General features: G+C 41.3%; 1 protein-coding gene across 4 annotated transcripts in view; it reads left to right on the top strand.

Annotated features, from left to right (window-relative positions):
* The window catches only part of FCHSD2 (FCH and double SH3 domains 2), a 375,255-nt gene that overhangs the window by 336,945 nt on the left and 15,027 nt on the right, over positions 1-23,283 (top strand). For all 4 annotated transcript variants that reach the window (XM_073612907.1, XM_073612906.1, XM_073612905.1 and 1 more), the window contains 3 exons: positions 12,573-12,707; positions 15,017-15,100; positions 15,684-15,861. In XM_073612907.1, coding sequence (XP_073469008.1) covers positions 12,573-12,707; positions 15,017-15,100; positions 15,684-15,861 — 397 coding nt within the window. The remainder of the gene's footprint in view (positions 1-12,572; positions 12,708-15,016; positions 15,101-15,683; positions 15,862-23,283) is intronic.

Genomic DNA, 23,283 nt, shown 5'->3' with positions numbered 1-23,283 from the left:
GTTGAATCATCTATTGGCTGCTTAGCACATTGTACAGTTTGAGCAGACAGACTGTGCAAGCAGAGCTTCCACCAGTAAAAAAAAAAACAACATGGCTGCCTCCATGTGCGTATATAATAAGAAAATGTTGGTAGAAGCCACTGTTTCAAAATGTGCATTCATGGAATTATTTACATTTTAACTTAAACTCCAACCAAAATGTTGTTTTCTAGTTTTGATAGCAGTAAAGGGTTAGAACCCCTCACTACTGCTCATGGTAACAGTTGCCATCATGAAAGAACTTAAGGGGGAATGCAAAATTGTAAGTTAGCACCAGAAAAGGCGTGGATGGGAGTAATGCTGACCACACACTATACGAAAAATCGGCCGAACCCATTTTCGAAAAACAAACATTCGGCCGTGAGCGCAAACGATAGTGCCATTATGTAATGACCGATAAATCGTTTAGTGGACATAAATGAATGCATTTTTTGTTTGTTTTTTTTACATATACCTAGTGCAGACAGTTCGGACGGGAAACACATTAACCTTTCAGTTTATTGTTCATTCGGCAGAAAATTTCCAAACTTGCCCTTCATTTTTTCGGCTCAAAAATGTCCCAATGATTATCGATTTTGTCGCCATTAACTGGCTGAAAAACGAACGAACTGTCTAAATGACCGAATTTTGGCTGATTTTTCGTATAGTGTATGGCCAACATTACTTCCAATGGGGACAATTGTTCAAACGACAGCTAAGGCTGGCCATACATGGTCGAATTTCGAAAGAATTTTATTTTGAAAATAAGAAAACGCGTGCGTTTTGTGATCCAATGGTGCCACCATTGATTTCGAAATTCGGCCAACCAAGCCTTCAATTTCACCTCATGTTGCTACAATAAATAATTTTCTCCACTGGGAATCTTCTTTTCTTTTTGATTCTCCCATCATTGATTAGAAAATCGTTCGTTTTTCAAAAAATTTTCAACATGTCCGATTACTCAAATTTGATTGCCGCACGAAAATCGGCTGTTGCGCCGCCCACTAATGGTGGGAAATACGAACGAAAGTTCTTAGATAAGATTTTCGAAAGAAAATTCTTAAGAAATTCCACCCATGTATGGCCTGGCTAAGGTTAGGGTTAGAGTTTCCTTTCATTTTTAAATTTCCACTAATTTTCTGTTATATCTCTGGGGACAAGGAATGCAGGAAAAACTCACGTATGGGGTCACACACAGTAATTAGAAGTGTACCCACTAATACCAAGCCTCCATGATTGAAAGTATTGAAAAGCATTTGACACAGTTCCCCATAAACATTTACTGTACAAAATAAGGTGCGTTGGCATGGACCATAGGGTGAGTACATGGATTGAAAACTGTCTACAAGGGCGAGTTCAGAGGGTGTTGATAAATGGGGAGTACTCAGAATGGTCAGGGGTGGGTAGTGGGGTCCCCCAGGGTTCTGTCCTGGGACCAATCCTATTTAATTTGTTTATAAACGACCTGGAGGATGGGATAAACAGTTCAATCTCTGTATTTGCGGACGATGCTAGGCTAAGCAGGGCAAAACTTCTCCACAGGATGTGGAAACCTTGCAAAAAGACCTGAACAAATTAATGGGGTGGCGACTACATGGCAAATGAGGTTCAATGTAGAAAAATGTAAAATAATGCATTTGGGTGGCAAAAATGTGAATGCAATCTATACACTGGGGGGAGAACCTCTGGGGGAATCTAGGATGGAAAAGGACCTGGGAGTCCTAGTAGATGATAGGCTCAGCAATGGCATGCAATGCCAAGCTGCTGCTAACAAAGCAACAGAATATTGGCATTAAAAGGGGATCAACTCCAGAGATAAAATTATAATTCTCCCGCTCTACAAGACTCTGGTCCGGCCGCACCTGGAGTATGCTGTCCAGTTCTGGGCACCAGTCCTCAGGAAGGATGTACTGGAAATGGAGCGAGTACAAAGAAGGACAACAAAGCTAATAAAGGGTCTGGAGGATATTAGTTATGAGGAAAGGTTGCGAGCACTGAATTTATTCTCTCTGGAGAAGAGACGCTTGAGAGGGGATATGATTTCAATATACAAATACCGTACTGGTGACCCCACAATAGGGATAAAACTTTTTCTCGGAAGGGCGTTTAATAAGACACGTGGCCACTCATTAAGATTAGAAGAAAAGAGGTTTAACCTTAAACTACGTAGAGGGTTTTTTACTGTAAGAGCGGCAAGGATGTGGAATTTCCTTCCACAGGCGGTGGTCTCAGCGGGGGGCATCGATAGTTTCAACAAACGATTAGATAAGCACCTGAACGACCACAACATACAGGGATATACAATGTAATACTGACATATAATCACACACATAGGTAGGACTTGATGGACTTGTGTCTTTTTTCAACCTCACCTACTATGTAACCGTGTTGGATTTTCTCTTTAGTTAGTCTTAGTGATAATAGCCAGTAGGACTCATACAGATATTCTTATCAATGGGAATGCAAACAGAAATAAAAACTTGACCAAGGTTTTTACCTCTCACCATGCTATCCAGACCTTAAAAAAAAGTTTTGGCTTGTGATGCACTTTAAACTCTGTCTAAAATTCTTGTGTGTTCACTCATTCACGTGGGCATAAGTAAGCATATGTGAAGGGGCTGTGTTTGCCCACATGGGATGCACAAGTGTTCTGTGCATCCCTGTGCAGCAGGTCCCATTCATGTTAATTGGGACACAGCCACTGCTCCCAATTTAATATCCATGTGGGTGCGGATGCATGTACCCAAACTTACACTGTCTGCGACCCACACGAATAGAAAATTGGGGGCAGTGTCCTTGCATCCGCTGAGTCCCAATTGACATGAATGGGGCTGCCTGCACACGGATGCATGAAACACCTGTGCATCCTGTGTGGGTAATAAACATGGCCCCCGTGTGGGGGCACACATGTGAATGAGGCCCCAAGGAAACTGGGCCCTGTCAAAGGCTTCAAACAAATGGCAACCGCTTCAACCTATAACTGGCCTTTGCAGCAAGTAGCACATGGAAAGGTGACGCATGTCAAAAACAATTAAAAAAAAAATAAATTCCCAGCTCATTTATCAGCCAGCCTGCAACAAACCGAATTGACCTGTCCAATAGTTTGCGTTAAAAATAGGGTTTTATTTTGCACACATTTGCAAATACAGGAGTGAGCTGCAGAGGGCATGTCATGGCACCCCAGTGTTCTGCAGTCCTAACTCTATAATTTTGAGAGTCTCCTGAGTTGGATCACATATATAATAATGGATAGATTAAGGGCAGGTATGCCTGGAGGGAGCCCATCCCTCCTTAAAGGTATAGGGCCACACTGGACACCCAGCAATAGCACAATGGCAGCAAAGGTATCCAGTGGGTCCCCTCACCCATTTACCTTGTCAAAGGCTTGCAGTGGTATAACAGAATATGGGCACCTGCAGACTTCCTCTGATCTCCAAGTTGTCCTTGAATTCCCCTGTATGGTGTCCATTTTCCACTGCCCATTTATGGTTCAGCGTTGCTTATGTGTCAGTCCCTCTAGACCAGCCATTCTCAACCAGAGTTCCATAGAACCCTAGAGTTCCTCCGGAGGTTCAAAGGTGTTCCTTGAGCAGTGGCAGACAGACTTCTTATCCATTAGTGCCTACGCAGTTTTAGGGTCAAGATCACTTTACGGAATAAGTGGCATGCCACCTATGATCTTTTTAGCTGTTTAAAGGATATGTTCACCTTGGAAGATGTTTCATAATCCACCCATTTCTAGGGTGGAAAATTTAACATGTTGCATCTCCTGCCTCCTCTCCCCCTCCCTGTGACAGCGGACAGGGGATCTTCTCTCCGTGCCTGCTGTCACGATTTAAAAACAGCTCGGCCATGCAGGGCTCTGTCCACGCCGCCGCATCGTTCATTCACTGAGTTCTATGAATGAACTACAAGTACCGTCCCATAGTAGAGATGAGCTGGCATCTAGAAAATCGGTCAAATGAAAGATCTTTATTGGCTACGCACAAGTCACATCACAAGTACACTAACGTGTTTCGGCTGCACAGCCAAAATGCGTTAGCATACTTGCGATGTGACTTATGTGTAGCCAACAAAGATTATTCATTTGACGGATTTTCCAGGTGCCAGCTCATCTCTAATTGAAATTTCTACTCCAGTGTGGGAACACTCTGCCTTGAGCACCGGTCTTCAGCCACGAGGGACTGAGCGGGCGGTTGAGCTTGGTTATGGTTTATCTCTTTGTTTCAAGTACCGTCAGCCATTGCACCCGGGGGCTTGTAATTCTCAATGAACTGCGAGGGTGCTGGTGGGTGCTCGTAGTTCAATGATTCTTCCTGCAGTTCAGTAACTTTCTGCCTGTACGGGGAGGTACAAGCAGACCAAGTACTGAGAGTGTGCAGGAGCCTGACATTTTACCTGCTGATCGCCAGTGCAATGCTTTGGCTGTAGAGTAAAAAAAATATAAATGCACATTTTTTTTTACCTGCAAAAAGATGTGTGTTTTATTTTTTCATAAAAGGTGAACTTATCCTTTTATTAATGGGGAGGTAAAGGTTAGTTTTTTTGTTTTTTTTTAAATAACAAACATGGTATACTTACCTCTTCTGTGCAAGGATTTTATACAGAGTGGCCCTGATCCTCTTCTCCTGGGGTCCCCCAGCGGCGCTCGCGGCTCCTCCCCGCATCGAGTGCCCCCTCGGAGACCTGCATTCCAACGGGGCACTCATGGGGGCGCGCTCCCAAGTCCTGCTGCTGCATCCATTGACACAGACAGCAGGACTCGGCCCCGACTCCCGTGTCACTGGATTTGATTGACAGCAGTGGGAGCCGATGGCTGCTGCTGCTATCAATCTATCCAATGAGGACCCGAGACAGCGACTGGAGCTGCTGGGCTCGTTCTCGTCGCTGGAAAGATCGGGGTCAAATGAGTAAAAAAAGGGGGGCTCTGGGGGGGTTGCTGCACTACAGAAGGTTTTTCACCTTAATGCATAGACTGCATTAAGGTGAAAAACCTCAAATTCTTTAAGATTGGCATTCTTCTCATTGACCACCATTGTGAGAAGGCACTTCTCCAATGACCGTTGTTGTAAAGGGAGCCGGTCTGTTTTATTTATATTTTTATGTCCTTTTTTTACGTTTTATGATTATTAGTGATAATTAATTTGTGATTCTAACAATTTTATTTTATTCAGAGCATTTTATTATTAGAATATTAACAATGCCTATAGTATTGTTATTATCACACGCTAGGTATGTCATATTCTTTTATTTTTAGATCTAGATCTTGATAACATTGGTAACATACAGTGAGCTTTAGATCTAATTCTTGGCAAGGGGTCCCTTTTAATGGTTTTTATGGGGCGAAATGATTGAGAAAGGCTGTTCTACACTATTGTCACATGCAGGCATGGCTGTGTCTCAGCTGCTGTATGACTCTGGGTACCCAGCGACGTCTGCCACCCTTCCAACTGGCTCTCCTCGCTCCAGACAATCATCCACAATCAGTCGCGTGGTGCTGGTTACTGCAGCAGGTGCCAAGGAATGTGAGCGATTCAAAGCGTTTTGTTTACTGCCATCTGGTCATCGTGGCACAATCTGTTTATTTTTCACAAAGACGGCAGTCATAAGAAATATTTACTTCCGCCATGCGCGTTGGCAACATTGAGTTTTCAACAGATGGGTGAAGCCTGGCGTACCATTTTCAGTTCATTGTGCCATTCGGAATGCAGAGGGTTAGCTCTTTGGGACAGCTATTAATGTGTATATGTTCTAAAACAAAACCAGAAGTATACAAGACCCACATTTAATTTACTCATTACTAAAAATAACTTAGTATATCTTAGTATAAACTTTTTTTCTTAGTTTTGGAAGGAGTGGTTGTTTTTGCTGTCTCTGTCCCCACTTGAGGGACTCGCTCTCTTTGTCCTGGTAATCATTGTCAAAAAAAAGTCCTAATGTTTGAGTTTTTATTGGGCCAGATATTTTTTTTTTATTTGCTTTGTAAAACTTGAGCTGGGTTTCAAAAAGAATTAAATTTGAATTGGTCACATACCACAGCATGGGATCGTATAGTGCAGGTCAGGGTTTTCCCAGGGTGTGTGTGACCTCTATTACAAGCCTCTCTGATACGTTAAATATTAGCAATTGTAGCAAGCTTGAGCGAATAGTCTGTGAGACGCATTGGTGATAATTGTCTGCCAGGTAATGGGAGGAATTAGGCAATATACTTCACAGGTCCCGCTCTATTAGCCATCCCTTCCTCTGCAAACATCTAAAGGGACCCTTGTCTACTATCTGCCCAGTGTGCCGGTTATGTCGGGAGGTTGATGCTGAAAATGTACACTTTGCTTTGTTAATAACTTTAAGTTCAACTAAGATTCTTTAATTATCTCCACTAAATTGCTTAAATTGTCTTGCCTTTTATAAATAGCAACAGTCATTCTAAATAAAACACTCTTATATCCACGTGTACAGGAAAAGCAGCACATAATCACTGCTACCAATATGTAACGTCCGTAATTAAAAAAAAAAAAAAAAAAAAAAAAAACATTCACCAAGGGTTATAGCGGTCTTAATGGTGCAAAACATATTAAAATTTATGAAACAAAAAAAAAACCACAAAATGCCTTATGATATATTTACATACATCCTAAATAAAAATATATCGAATACCACTAGTACATAAGATAAATACTAGTGATCAGATATAAAACAATGTCAAAATCAACTTTCAGGCCTGCTGGTACTAGAACTTTTGTCTCATGTATCCAATAAGATTCCCTGCGACTTAGTTGATGTACGAAGCTACCTCCTCTCCAATGTTTCGTGACTCTCTCTATGCCCCAAAATCTTTAACTCCTAGGATCCTGGTTATGGGCCAGTCTAAAATGCCTGGAGACATTGTGGGTCTTCAATCCTTTTTTCATGTTGTTCACATGCTCCCCTAAGCGAACATGGAGGGGTCTAGAGGTCCTGCCAATATATTGCAGACCACAATCACATTTGAGCATATAAACAACACCAATAGTATCGCAAGTAATTTGTTGTTGTATATTATATTTCTTGTTTGTCACAGAAGCCAGGAATTCCTTCCACTTCTTGACATTGACCTTTAAATGCCTACAGGCAGTGCACCGCCCGCAGGCATAAAAACCAGTGAGAAATTAAAATAACCGTTTTTCAGACTGGACCGGTGGATCAATGACTCCAGGAGCCAGACGATCGCGTAATTATGGAGCATTCTGATATATAAATAAAGGTCGCTGTGGCAGCAGAGGGCCTAACACCTTATCCTGTTTGAGGATTGACCAGTTGTTTTGTACTATTTTCTAAAAAAATTTGTGCTGGACATTATAGTCCAACACCATTTTAAAATTTGAGAGACCAGTACTATTATCCCTGTTCAGATTGGATCTCAGTACCTGTCTTTCCATAGTCAGCACTATCTCTATTTCACCATCCAGGGCAGACTTTTCATACCCCTTTTTTTGAAATCTAGTAGAGAGAACCTGGGATTGGGATCAAAAATCCTCCTCACGAGTGCAATTACATCTCAGCCTAATTGACCCCTGGGGATGTTGCATAACGATATCCTATTATGGCAACTGTCCAGGGGTATATAGGCATTCCGTTCTGATGGTTTGAAATAGTTGCACAAGCCAAAGTGATCCCTATCCTTGTGAATCTCAAGATCAAGAAAGACCATACGCTCAAGGCTTATATTCCACGTTAACTAGATATACTTGGTATTGTTATTTAGTGTCTGGATAAACACATCTAAGCTAGCTCTGGCTCCCTCCCAGATTAAAATGAGATCATCTATAAATCTCTTATAGTAGACAAGCTCAGGGAAGACAGCCTCTTCCTCCCAGTGGGCCATAAAACGATTGGCCACATGGAGCAAAACAAGCTCCCATCGCTACCCCTCTTGTTTGCAAATAAAACTGTTAATCGTACCAGAAATAATTTCTGGATAGACAGAAGCTTAGGCCTTTTAAAATAAACTTTTTATGTTTGACTCAGGCCTCTGTTAGCCACAAGGGTATTTCATATGATGTGTTACTAACAATGCTGTCGCGGTCAATACACCCCTCCTTTTCCTGTTAAAAACCTGTGGAGAAAAAAGCATTTAATACAGGTGCCTTCTCTGTGTCATCTGTAACCATCCTCCCATCCTCGTCTTTTATGTGGGCAATGTGCTCCGATTTAGCTTTTTTACTGTTAATATATCTAAAGGATTTTTTTTTTTTTACTCTCCTCTGCTATGTGTCTCTTGTAGTCTTTTTTTAGCCACCCTGATTTGTGTTCTTACACTTATTGCATTTCTTGTAGTGTTGGAATGCTGACGATGCCCCCTCCGCTTTATATTTTTTAAAGGTCACTTTTTTTTACGTTATGGTTAAGCCACCCAGTTTTCTCGGTGTTCAATGTTTCTAGAATTAGGTCCCAATTGATGTCTTGTAGTATTGAGCACAGTTTAGAAAAGTTGGCTCTTTTGAAATTTAGAGTTCTTGTGCTACTCTCCTTACCTCCTTTTCTATGCTTTACGCTAAATATGATCATCCTGTGATCGCTAGATCCCAAGTTGTCCGGTACCGCCACATGTGAGATCAGACTTGGATCATTCGTAAATTAATAAATCTAGCAATGCATTCTTTCTAGTTGGAGAATCCACCAATTGAGACATAAAGTTGTCCTGCAAGTCATTCATGAAATGACGGGCTTTTAATGAGTAAGCTGTTCCCTCTGCCCAGTTGATATTGGGGTAATTAAAGTCCCACATTATGATGACATTTCCCTGCCTCGCTGCCATTTTTAACTGTGATAGGAGGTCCAGCTCCTCCTCCTCCTTTAGGTTGGGGGGCCTGTAACATACCCCCACTATCAATTTCCCTCTTATTTCTTCTCTTTGAAGTTTTACTAACACGGATTCCACCTCATCCCTTTCCCTTTCCTGTCACTCCTCACTACCACCCTTACTACATGTTATTCTACTGATAGGGAAGGAGTTTAAAAGGTGGGGGTTTACCTTTCCTCACTTGTTTTTCGGGATGCTGGTTTTGTTACTGTGGTCCCTCACCTTGCTTCAAAGGCACACAGGCAGCAGAGTCTGGACTTTGTCCTGTACTTCTAGGCGAGTGACCCATATTTCTGGCTGTAGCTTATTTCCCATGTTTGCCTTTCAAACATCTGCAAAAATAAATATCTTAGCAACCACATATTCTTCAGATCACCACAAGCTGAGACCCTTGTAGATTTTTTTTTTGATTGCCATACTTTGAAAGGTGTGTGCTTTTTATATATATATATGGCTGGACAAACTTTACTGAAATATAATGAATTTACTACTTGCCGACCATACTTTTTCTGCCACTTCTTGTTTACAAGTTTAAATCAGTATCTTTTGCTAGAAAATTAATTATAACCCCCAAACATTATACATTTTTTTTTTTTTTTTTTTTTTTTTTAGCAGAGACCCTAGGGAATAAAATGGCGATTGTTGCAATTTTTTATGTAACACGGTATTGTGCAGAAGTTTTGCAAAAAAATACTCTTTAATGAATAAAAAAAAAAAAACGCAATAGTTAACCCCATTTTTTTTTTTTTATAATGTGATAGTTGATGTTACGCCAAGTAAATAGATACCTGACATGTCAAGCTTTAAAATTGTGCACGCTCGTGGAATGCCGACAAGCTACAATACTTTAACATCTCTGTAGGCGCCAAACGCCTTTAGAGATTACCTGTTTAGAGTTACAGAGGAGGTCTAGCGCAAGAATTATTGCTCTCGTTTTAACGTTCGCGGCGATGCCTCACATGTGTGGTTTGAATACTGTTTACATATGCGTGCGCAACTTGCCTTTACGTTTGCTTCTGCGCGTGAGCACGGAGGGATGGGGGGCGCTTTACATTTTTTTTATTATTTATTTTATGATTAAGTTTTACACTGTCCCTTTAATTTTTTATCTTTTATTTTTTTTATCGCTTGTATTCCTATTACAAGGAATTTAAACACCTCTTGTAATAGAAATAAGGATGACAGGTCCTCTTCATGGCGAGATCTGGGGTCCAAAAAGACCTCATATCTCTTTACCTTCAAAAGAAAAAGGTCAAAAAAAATATTTTTTTTTTTTGGTCTTTCGCTTAAATTTTATTTTTTTTTCTTCCAGCCTGGACCGGAAGTGACGTCATGATGTCGCTCCGGTCCTCCAAGGCCATACAGGCAATTAAAGAGTGTTAACTCTTTGATTGCCTATGGGAGCAGCCGTTGGATCGTTTCTCAGGCGAACCGGAAGAAACTAAGCCAGAGAAACAGCGGCAGGAGAGGGGGACGTCCCCTCCCGCCACTTCGGAATCCGGCCCAGTGGCTTTCATGAGAAAACCGGCCCCCTGCTGTAAAAAAATGGTATCGTGTCTATGGCTGATATCTTCAGCCATAATCCCTGTAAACCACTTGCCAACCACAATGTATTGCGGTTGGCAAGTGGTTAAAGCAGAACTACACTGCATCTAAGCAGCACAAACCAAAAATGCTGTTTAATTCGTTTATAATATTCAAACCAAACTCCCCCATCCATCCATGTCTCCCATGATTTATTTTGTTGAAAAATCACTTTGAAAAACACCCCGCTTGTATTTCTGGCCGTTGCTATCTTGAGTAAGAGCAGATGATTCATGTAACATTTACTTCCTAGAATCCATCTGCCCATAGATTAGGCTTGCAGGCAGGAGGGTGTGGTTAGCTGAGAAAAACCCTCCCCCCTCCTAAAGACTCCTGAAATGAATGATGAGGCCTAGGCCTGGAAACCAGGAAGTAACTGAAGAAATGTAAAAAACAAAAATGAAAACAAGTAAAAATACCTTCCAATTTATTTACTGCTAGCAGCGTAAGGATTACAAGTAGTCAATGATCACTAAGAGAGTATATAGAGGGATATTTTTGGTACCCAATCTGGGAAAGACTGAGTGGCTCGGCGGTGCAAAATCATGCAAATAATGCAGGGGTGTATGTAGGCATAATATGCCAAAACAATTAAAAACAAACAAAAGTCCAAAGGAGTCTCTAAAGCAAGAGTCCATGCACTGCAGATACTGGCAGCCAGCTGTCAGAGTTGAAGGTGACTCTGTGGACAGTTAAGGAAAGAAAAGAGCAGCGCCGATCTAAGTGCAGCATGGAATGAAACCATTTGTAATAAACTCCCAGGGGGTAGAGGCAGTGTAGGCATATAGTATACAAGGTCCTCGTGGGTCTCTGCTGTCTGTGCAGGCAGGCGCAGGTGACCGCTAGTCCCAGCGGCTCCGGTGGCATCCGAGGCTCCAGAGCTGGAGATAATCAGTTGAGCGGGTGGTGAGACATTATTCGTGCATCGGCTGTGACAGGCAGAGGGCGTGGCTGAGCTCTCCCCATGTGAGTTTATTACCATATATTAAGCCTGGTTTCATTCCGTGCTTCGCTTCGATCGGCACTGCTCTTTTCTTTCCTTCACTGAGAGAGTGAAGTTGCACTTTAAGAAGCCAAATGTAGTTTAGAAACATGTAAATTTATCAGTAAGTGTAAATTTTTAAAATGAAGATGTCACATAGGTATATTCGAATTTACTCAGTTAAATGTAGAGTATGTAAAGCCAAAACGTTTTTATTTATTTTGTTGTTTTTTTGGGGTGGGGGGGGGTTTATGTGCTGGTGAAAGGCTAATACCTCTTTTTTTGGCCATCCATAACCCCACTAGAGAGATTGACTATCTCCGTTTGTCCTGCTGACCACTGTTGCTGAGAAAGTGAAAGCAAAATCTGAAATTTTACAGTTGTCACTAAAACAGCAATACAGGGGAATTTCCCAGCATGGAAACCTGTTCTCATGACATGATGATTATTTTTAAAACAAAGTGCAGTTATTTTTTTAACCCTTGTTGCATCCTGACGCTACTGATCTCCTGCAGCCTTTTTCTGCCTGTATGCACTTCATCAATGGTTGTATGGCATTTCTAAGGGTGTGTTGCCAGATAGTGGCAGGGTCAGGGTATAAGACAGACTTTCTCAACCTTTTCAACACTGAGGAACCCTTGAAAAAAACCTTTCGGTCTCAGGGAACCCCTGTTAAAAATGGCTATATCTACAACTCATGATACATTGGTGTGATGGTCAGTGGAAGAGTGCTCCTTACATCTATGGTCTTGGGGAAGAATTTCCCCCCTACAGATAGCTAAAAAAGATCATTGGTGTCACTGGATCTGAGAGGGAAAAATTGGTCATTGCTCAAGGAACCCCTAGCAACCATTGGAGGAACTCTTGGGTTCCACGGAACCCTGGTTGAGAAACCCTGGTATAAGATGAGGGTTACAATATTGGAACACAGTTGAGAGACAGGGACAGAGAGCTTTGTCACCCTTAAAGGTCCATTTTGCTGCAGTAACTCATATTGCGTGCATTGGTGTACTGTGGTGTCTATCATTATGAATGGATAGCATTTGGCTTACTTTGTTCATTCATTGTGAAGGGCACCTCAATGCACCTGTCACTGAAAGTGCACATTGGCTTCCATTTAATTGTTTCTTGGTTTTTTAACAAATGCAGGGAAATCCAGATCTGGATAGAGATGATGGTGAAGAGCTGGAGGACAGTATGGATGCTTTTGATGACAGCAGCTCAAGTCCTTCTGGAACACTAAGGAATTATCCTCTAACCTGCAAGGTCATCTACTCATACCAGGTTGGTGCTGGACTGTCATAGAGGACAGGGGCCCTGCATAGTTTACAACTGGGAAATTGACTGATACTCGGGTTCTGTTTATAAAGTCTGATCAAATAATTACTATAAAAAATCATGACACAATTTTATTCTCAACTTACTACACTTTTCAGCAGTTTATTAACCAGTTCCAGCCCGACGTATAGTCAGATGACGGCTGGGCGGATCACTCTAGTTATGGCAGGACTTCATATGACATGCTTTCATCCTTGGCATGGGGTGATCAGTGATGCGCTGTGCCCCTAGGACACAGCGCATCACCGATCAGGGTAAAGAGCCAATGACAGCGGGTCTTTACCACCTGATTGGCTATATCTAATCACAGCTGTTTATGATGTAAACACACTTGCCGGTTATCGGTAATCCTTTCCTTGCGCTGTTACAGCACCGGCTAGTGTGAAAGGGGACATCTGCACTGATCATCAGGGCACTGTTGATCAGTGCAGCCCCCCAACAGTGCCAATCCGTGCTGCCAATCAGTGCCCACCAGTGCCGCCTCATCAGTGCAGCCTACGAGTGTCCATTAGTGCAGCATCATCAGCGCACATTAGTAAAAGAAGAGAGAAATTACCTATTTGCGAAATTTTATAACAGAAACTAAGAAAACCTTTTTTTTTTGGTCTTTTTTCGTTTGTTTAGCAAAAAATAAAAAATAAAACAGTAGTGATTAAATATCACCAAAAGAAAGCTCTATTTGTGTGAAAAAAAATATATAAAAATGTCATATGGGTACAGTGTTGCATAAACCGTGCAATTGTCATTCAAAGTGTGAGAGCGCTGAAAGCTGAAAATTGGCCTCAGCAGGAAGAGGGTATAAGTGAGGCAAGTGGTTAAAGTTTGGAATTCAAAGTTGCATTATGAAAGTGTAGAAAAATAGACAAATGTATAAAATGATGTAAAATTTGGGAAAGAATTGAAAAATAAAAAGGCACCTTAAGAGAAATTCCTTATCAATGTCACCACCCTGCCATTCCACCTCGTCCAATCAGAAAATGCATTGCATTTATTGAGAAAATGCAAAGTGTTCTCTGAATGGTGCCCTTGCCGAGCGGGTGGCCTCTCTTTGGCCCTCATCAGTGCCACCTAGCAGTGCTGCCTATCAGTGTCACCTACCAGTGCCAATCAGTACCCATCACTGCCACAAATCAGTGCCAGCTATCAGTGCCACCCATTAGTGCTCTTCAGTGCCACCTATCATTGCCCTTCAGTGCCGCCCATCAGTGCAACCCACCAGTGCCACCTATCAGTGCCCACCAGTGCCGCCTATTAATGCCCATCAGTGACGCCTTATCAGTGCCCATCAGTGCAGCCTATCAGTGTAGCCTCATCAGCGTACATCAATGAAGGAGAAAAATTACCTGTTTGCAAAATTTATTAACAAAATATAAAACGGTTTTGTATTATTTTTTTTTTACATCGGTCTTTTTTAACAAAAAATATAAAACCCAGTGGTGATCAAATACCAATAAAAGAAAGCTCTATTTGTGGGGAAAAAATGATAAAAAATGTCATTTGGGTACAGTGTTATATGACTGCGCAATTGTCATTCAAAGAGTGACAGGGCTGAAAGCTGAAAATTGGTCTGGGCAGGAGGGGGGTTTAGGTGCCCAGTAAGCAAGTGGTTAAGACCGGCTATCCTCCCAGGGTTTTTTTTTTTTTTCGTGTTTATTTTAATAATGCTTTGATGTAGCTTTATAAATGTGCAGTGCATTTAAAAAAAACAAATCTTGTCATGCTGCTGCTTTTTGTAAATGAGGCACATAGCATCCCATCACTGAGATGCACACTATCTCCACACTCCATGCAGTCCCTCAGTAACCCCTTCCTCCACACAGTTCCCAGATGAATGGTTGCATCTCAGGAGACCAGGTAGCTGTTTCTACCCTACTGCAAGCCCTATATGATTCCGTAGATGCACCATAGCACTGGACTCGCAAAGAATGTTGTGGAAATGGAACTGACATTGCTTATGACATTGGAACACTTGTGAGGATAACACTTGCTTTACTTTGAATGTGTCTTGCTCAGAATCGCCCTCCTATTTTTTTGTAAAAATAAAAAGCGTAGGTCGTACGGGGTGAAAAAGTCAGTTTTGATAACATTTATCACACAGGAGGAGCAGCGTAGAAGGAAAGTAAACAGGATATAGATTTTATGTGATGTGTTACCTCCCATTTCTTTTTGGCCCGGGCCATATAGATAGGGTGATAAACCTCTTGTGTCTGTTCTGTAAAAATCCCTCTCCTCTAATCGCTCAACTCTTCTTTCAGGCGTCGCAGCCGGATGAGCTGACCATAGAAGAGCACGAGCTCCTAGAAGTTATAGAAGACGGAGACATGGAAGATTGGGTCAAGGTATTTCCACTCTTATTTAAATGTATGGGCTGGTAAAGCAATTTGTTTCTGGGTTTCCAGAGACAAGAGGCTCAGTTTACCAAGCTGAAAAATCTGGCTTTTACCATTTACAATGCTAAAACTTCTGGATGAGGTTTCTTATTTAAAAAATAAAAAAATCTATTTTCAGCTGAATCCAGTGAGATTTAGGAATTGCTGTTACACAGCTGAAAAAAAATCCCTGCCTTTGTGTAATGCTTGTGAATTGAGCCTCGTGTGTTCAGCTGTCGAACAATACAAGGTTCCTTGTCTAGTTTTCGTACCTCTTGAGTTAAAGAGAACCAGTCAGAGAAGGGCAATTAAAGGAACCCAAATTTGGCAAATCTCCATGTATGGCTCACAAAACAACTAACCTTTATGTCAGTATGGGGAGCAAAGAGTCCCTGCAGTTCATAGTTCTTGCCATAAAAAAAAATGGCAAACTTGGGTTGTATAGTGTATGTAACATATGACATTCCATGGGCTAGCCGTGCTTCGATTTAAGCAGCTTCTACTTTTTTTTTTCCCCACTGTGACAACAACTTTGAATCCTCTTCCTCTCCAGGCAAAGAATAAATCGGGTCAAGTGGGATACGTACCAGAAAAGTACCTCCAGTTTCCCACATCCAACAGTCTGCTGAGCATGTTACAATCGCTAGCTGCTCTAGACAGCCGATCTCACACATCCAGCAACTCCAACGATGCCGAGATGGTCTCGGGAAGCACGAATGGCGATGCAAGTGGTAAGCATGATTTATGCCACATCATCAGTCACCAGAGTCCTGTCCTTATAGCAAACCTCTTTAATAATAAAAACTCTTCATTGCAATAAGTGTTACTAAACCCAGGAGCCTGCATTCAGTATATTTGGTCTCCCACAGTACGCAGAACATGGAAATGCAATTATTTTAATAAATATAAACTGCTAAATACCTTTTCTCATCAGCAGTATGTAGCAGTCTGGTGACTTCTCTCAGTGTCAGGTTAAAGCTTGTAGGAGGAGTTTTCATTCTCCCCTGACTGTCCTATCAGACTACAGGATCCCTGACCCTCTTGTCTGGACAGTGCTGATTGGCCCTGTGCCGATCACATGCACCCTCCCTAGAAAAAAAAAATCTCTAGCAATACACACCAAACTGAGCATGTGCAGAGTGCCCCAAGGCTTAGATGGATTGGGGATGGTGGAAGAAGGGAATGACCAGAGAAGACAGAATCAAACCTCCTTTTTACACAATGCAGAGGATTAACCCCTTAAGTTCCACAGTGAGTATAACAAGCATGCTTTACTGCGTATACAGACTGATTTTACTGTTGTGGGTTTAGTAACACTTTAAGTGCAGAATCCCATACGAACCTATTCAAATTAATCTTGTACTGGTCCTATTTGGTCTGGTGAGTTAAATGTTGTAGATCACTTTTATTCTGGGGGGTGTTTCATTCTATAAGAAATGCATATATAGAGCCAAAACTTTTAGTTTGAAGTGGATTATTATACCTGTAAAGTTTTTATTGCTGTCTGTGTGCACTGGGGACACCCCTTTGTTCTGGTGAACAGTGTCACTGAGGCAGAAAGCGATAGGAAATCCAACATTTTTTATTTGCTCTCAGAACAAGGGGCATGGATAAATCTTCTGATTCTTCATCAACAATTGTCTAAGATGGGAATTTGGAGAGATTTCTTCTTGCATACACACACGTGAAACTTTTTTTTAAATTTTTAAAGACATCATTACAGAATATTGCAAAATTGTACAATTAAAACATTAACATGTTAAAGGGCCATAGTAGTATTGGTGCCACATCCAAGATTTCCTAAGAAGATCGAACACATGAGAGAGTACAGCAGACCTTTAAGGTACCCAAACTATCAATTAAAACAAATAACTTTTTACTTATACAAATATAATAAAATACAAGGTCTAAAATCATTCCTATACAGCATGTAACATATTGAGCTCATCCAAGGGAGATATATCCTGCTCCCTGCTTCAGGTATTCAATGAGAATGTAGAAAACCTTTGATAATAACTGTAGTAATGCGGCTGGGGTAAGATCATTCCCAAACTCTACGCATTTCTCAGAATCAAGTTCTGCGTCATCAGGAGATTGGATAAGAACCGTACTCTACATAGGGATTAAAACAAACAAGATTATAACATACGGTGGCGGCTCGTCCATAGGGGCTCCTGGAGCAGCGCCCCACCAGTTATTGTTGCAGGAAAAAAAATAAATACTGTATTGGCGTATAACACGCACCTTTTTCCCCTTAAAATCAGGGGGAAATCATGGGTGCGTGTTATACACAGATCCCTGCTGTCTCTGAGGGAAGAGGAGCGATCTCCTTTGTGCTAAATAAAAATAAGCTATAGAATATTTTTTCTGTCGCGTTTTTAACTTTGTGTAAACTTGTATACTTATGTGTCTGTGTGATTACATTTCTGTGCCTTTTAAATGCTAGTTCTGCACCTTTAGTTCCCTTCCCTGGTTTGTTTATCTCTCTCTGCTGTTGCTAGGTAAATTAGAAGAAAAAAAAAATCTAATCATGATTAGACTTTTTTTTTTTTTCTAATCTACCTAGCAACAGACCGTCCGTACGAAAAATCATTTACAACTGTAATTTAGAACACCGAGTAATAGTTTCTCCATGCTTACTGGCTGCCTGGCAGTCTACCATTGTGTTTAATTGGAGCTCATTAGGGTGGGCTGAAATACTGGCCTGCCCTGCCTATTGAGCTCCCTAATTTGCTCCCTGCACCAGAGGGTAGATATCTTCCTCTGGTGCAGTTGCATTGCTGAGCCAGAAGAGTCAGAGACAGACTCAAGAAGACAGCAGCAGTGAGCTCAGTGGCCTGACCTGGTTCCTAACCCCTCCCTTGCCGAGCCTCCGCACAGCAGCCAGTCCACCCAGGCAGCATTATTCCCTTTGTAGCTGTCACCTAGGCCAGTTCCCTTTCTCCCTCAGTCGTCCTTGTTGGAGCAGCTCCCTGCCACATCAGGTAGGTTGCTGCTTGTCTTGCTTGCTAAGTTGTGGGGAGCCAGCGCCAGAATATTTCGGCAGCAGGCAGTGGCACTGGTTATTGTGCTGCACTTCTGCACTGGTCTCTTCTCACTATTCAGCTATGGCAACAAGCATCGGCTGCCTGCCGCCAAGGTATCCCAGCTCCCTCCCCGCTGTATTTGTTAATAAAAAATTTTTATAAATAAAAATTTGATTCCCAGGGGGGATCTCTCACTCTCTCAGTATATCCACTTAGGGTGTCTCTCTCACACCAAACTGCATTGTGTGGCTGCACGTAACTGGATTGTGATTCCTTTTGGTAAATCTTAATTTAAAATTTTAAAATAAATATACATTGAAAAAAGAATTTTAATGAAAAAAATGATGGCGCTGTGTTCACCTTACTAAAGTAACTAGCAATCTAATACTGCTAATTTAGCACATACGTGTAACCATATAAGAATCCAAATAAATGAATCCCTATACCTAAAGTGAAATAGATATAGTAGTGATGACAAAATTAAAAATACCGTAAATGCATAGACTAAAAATCACAAAGTCCATGCATACAGTGAAAAACAAAGAGTCCATGCAAGGTGAAATATACCACGCAGTGTTCAGTGACTATTCTTTTTATACACTTAGACTTTTCCTTTCACCACACCGATTGTGACTGTGAATCAATCCTTTGGAACCACACTCACCGCAAGAAGATGCCTTGCGTTCTCTTCTCATGCTCGGCATAAAAGCTGTTTTAACACCCCAACAGGGTTAATCAGGCTAAGTGAAATTCCTTGATCTCCAGCAGTGTTTCAACAAAAGGATACGTCTCCAATTTTGACATGAAATTATAAAAGTGCCTCCAATAGCTTGATACCGTAAAATCATTTATTAAAACACATACACATAGTCTTCTATTATATTATAACTATTGCACTCACATGGTTCCAATAAAAAAAGGGCATATCAGGGTAATTCCTGTAACTAAGCCTTGGTGGCGTACTGAGGTCACGGCGGACCCGGGATGCAGTTGATAATCTCGCCCTCTATTCGTATAGCCAGTCAGCAGAATAGACCCGTCCCAGCCGAACACCGCACAGCGTCACACGTTAAACTAGGTTGCCGTATAGCCACGCCCTGACATGTTTCGTCACATCGACTTCTTCACGGGAATCCCATGAAGAAGTCGATGTATACTGTGATTCTGAGAAACGTGTGGTAATGATCTCAACCCCAGCTAAATTACTACAGTTATCATTGTCAAAGGTTTTTTTACATTCTCCATGAAGCTGGGAGGGTGATATATCGCTTGGATGAGCTCAGTACGTTACATGCTTTATAGGAATGTGCTCTACAACTGATTTTAGGCCCCTTTCACACCAGCAGACCGATCAGGTCCACCTGTCTATTTTTCCGTGAGAAGTTCAAGCTTGGGATATTTTTTTTATAACCTAACCCTGCTTTAACCTTATCCGGAACGTTATCCCTGACCTGTCTGGTGTGTTCCTTGGCCTTCATGATGCTGTTTGTTCACTAAGGTTCTCTAACAAACCTCTGAGGGCTTCATAGAAAAGCCATATTTATACTGAGAATAAATTACACACAGGTGGACTCTATTTACTCATTAGGTGACTTATAAAGGCAATTGGTTTTCCACTAGATTTTAGTTAGGGGTATCGGAGTAAAGGGGGCTGAATACAAATGCACCCCACACTTTTCAGGTTTTTATTTGTAAATGGTTTTGAAAACCATTTATCATTTTCCTTCTACTTCAACAATTATGTGCCACTTTGTGTTGGTCTATCATAAAATACATTTACATTTTTGGTTGTAACATGACAAAATGTGGAAAAGTTCAAGGGGTATGAATACTTTTTTAAGGCACTGTAGTTTCAAAATATATCAATCTACTATGATCCTTTTGTTGTTTGTTAGGATCTCTACCACTCAACTTCACTTTATCACTGTCTGTCCCCGGCTCACATCTGTATTTCTGCAGCAGGTGTCTCCCCTTTTTCCTATATTTTTCCATTAGAAATCTATGCTATCTAAGGTGAATAGCAAAAAGAGGTAGAAAGCAGCAGAAAAAAAATGGGGAGAGTGATATGAATGTAAAAGTGGTAAAGAGGGCAGGTTAAAGGGAAGGATCCAACCCTTTTCTTCTGTGCATCCAGTTTTTGAGAGCTATTGTGCTACGTATATACCTGTCTTTATGCTTGATCACAACAAAAAAAAAAATTGCGATTTTGTTGGCTTGGGCGGTTTGTTTCCTCAATGCTGGTATGCTTGCTTTTGCAGCATTTACAAAGTGTTTTAGCAAACAATTCTTATACTTTTCAATGGATAGAGGCGTATCATGTAGCAGACATGCTGCTGAGCTCCATGCCAGAGACTCACTGGTCAGGACTGTTATTGATTTTTCAAAAATTCCTCAAGCCATGGAAACTCCCAAAGAACATGTACAAGAGTGACTTCCGCTTGAAGCCACCACCCTGATTAGTGATCTGTGGGAACATTATATAAAGTTTTGTAAGGGTTCTGTACCACCTCGTAAGTAGAGCTTGTGGTTCCCTTCTTGATATTTACTTGCTATTGAGGTTTTACGAGTAAAGAGAAGTGTGCATTCTTTTTGAGCTTGGATAAATTAAGTGTTTATATCTTTTTCCTAGTTCTGTAAGAACGGGAGGTCATAGTTCCTATCTGTGTGGCATAAAGCTGTGACAGAGTATGTCTTACTGGTGTCTAATCTAGGCACACTGTAGTTGTCCAAAGGGCATAGGGTCCCCTGCTGTTTTGAGTCCTTTCGGTAGAATACGAAAGATATGCCCCTAGTTGAGCGCATTCCCAAGATGTCTAACTCAGATGTGTATGTAGTTCCTGTGACAGACCCAAGGGGAACAGAGGCTTCTGGAGGGGACTAAGGGCAAGCCTCTTACCCACTGGTTATGGCCCATGGAGGAAACTAGGGGATTTTGTCTGCTTCTCCCAGTCAGAGCATGGTAAAGAGCTCCGTTCAGCCTCTGATCCATGGAGAGAGCAGATCATTGTCTAATGATGGACAACAACGCTGAGAGTGAGGCTTGGAGTAATTCTCTGAATAAGAACAATAAAGCTTCCCTTCTGGAGGCGATGGAAAGGTGTAATATTAATCCTGTACAGGTTATTGGTGGCCTTCCTGCAGATTGAGTTGGAGAAGCCACTCCACTTGGGACAGAAATATTTAGCAACAATATCCCTCAAGAAATCTACGAAGATAACTTATTTCCACTTTTTCAGATTGCTGGAACATTGTATGAGATTTGTCTCATAGGTTGTTGTAGACTGTTGCAGGACAGTCTGAGGTGGGGTGTTGATCCCTGATTAATTAAAGCATTGTCTGGGTGGGCAGTGACCTGAGGCACCTAGGCTTGTCTAAATGACTAGTTGTTACTTAGCCTACTGTTTAATTAGCTTATTGTTTGTTTATGTTGGCTGCTCATTAGATATACTGTTGATAGGGTAAATGGAATAGCTGAAATTTATCAAACATTTAGTTATGATTATCAAAACATGTATTCTGATTAAGCAGGTGTAATTGATACAAATATGTTAGAAGTCATATGATGTAACAGCTGTTTTGGTTGTGGTCAAATGCCATTCACACCTTCAGCTGTGAATGGGTCTCTGGCTTTCCCACAGAACTTGGGAAGTGACGTGTATATGTTAAATGACCATCTGCATATTAATGATTAACACCAAAGGGTTGAATGGGACTTCAAAAGAGTCCCATTCAAGGTGCCACCCCCTTCAGAATGTATAAATTGTAGTATGAGGTTCTTTGTCATTTTTCAGAGCAATTATGTCACCATGTACTGTATACATTTGCTCCCCTGCCTATGGCTAAAACTATAGGCTTGAATATTAAATACATATTTTTGAATGTGGTTCAGCAGTCAAAATGTTATTGGAAACTCCTAAGTGCTGGGATTTCCCTATCACTGTTTACAGTTTGCATTGTCTAGGGTAATGTGATCAAGCTCTTACCTGATTTTTTGTGGTATACAGGATATTCTGTTTGAATTTACAATAAAGTCAGCTCCAGTTTGCACCTAAGCTAGTGTTCTCTAGTTCTTGGGTGAAATGCTCAGCTATAATACCCGGTTCCTATTTCCAGAGTGGAGGAAGCTGTATCTTGGCAGAGGCACTCAGGCTGGGTGCCAGTTGGTCCGTCACAGTTCCCATTTCTGATGTGGGCATAGGGCGATTGTTATGAGAAAAGTGAGCTAATCAAACAGTGACTTTTGTGATGGGGGTGCTGAATTGTAGGTCTGAAGGTCCGTGTTGAAATTCTGATGAGCCCAAAACTGGAATCATGGAGCTTAGTGAAGGGGAGATGAACGAATTATGAAAAACAGTCTTTATTAGCTATAGTGTAGCTCCTACCAGCGGGTGTTGACGAATAGTCAAAAAAGGTGTTTCAATCAGTGCTTGTTCCATTCTAACCCACAGTTTAAGTTTTATTGTGTACCAGTCTGGTAAGGTGAGCTGCCTTTAGGTATTTGACTGGCTCTGGGAAGCCTTCTCCTGCCTTTAGCGTAGGCAGGGTCAGGATGAATCTTTTTAGTCTAGCTGGCTTTTGGCCCAAATATATTTCAGAAAACATCTTAGGTCAGTTAAGAGTGGGTGGCAATTTCACTGGAAGGGTGTGGAGAATATAAAATAATCATGGCAGTATATTCATCTTTATTATATTAGCCCGTGCAAACCAGGTAACTGACAAAGTTTTTAACTTTTTTTTCTCTCCTATCTGGTGATCCAGGAGAGTGACACATAACCAATTCTAGGATGACAACACTCACGCACTGCATCTATGAAGGAGCAGTCTTGTCTAGCTAGGATTATCTATAACATGAGGGAGTTGTTTTGTAGTTTACAGATGATCGCTGGTAATAAAACTAATGGAATCATATAGTCAGCACTGGAAGTTATCATCCCACAAGATTTGTGGCAGGATCAAAAGGTATTTTTGCACTTATCAAACAGACAGGACAAAATGCTTTCAGTGGTAAATTTTACATAATAGAGGGCTAATTGTTTATTGATTGGTTTTACATACAGAAGTCTCACCAAACATTTTCTGATTTGCTACTAAACCAACAAGGTGATGCATTTAGAACTTTGCCCCATC

The sequence above is a fragment of the Aquarana catesbeiana genome, linkage group LG02 (genome assembly GCF_042186555.1).
Source record: "Aquarana catesbeiana isolate 2022-GZ linkage group LG02, ASM4218655v1, whole genome shotgun sequence".
In the NCBI taxonomy this organism is placed as follows: domain Eukaryota; kingdom Metazoa; phylum Chordata; class Amphibia; order Anura; family Ranidae; genus Aquarana; species Aquarana catesbeiana.
The sequence above is the reverse complement of the archived record's forward strand: the minus strand, read 5'-3'. Positions and strand labels throughout refer to the sequence as shown.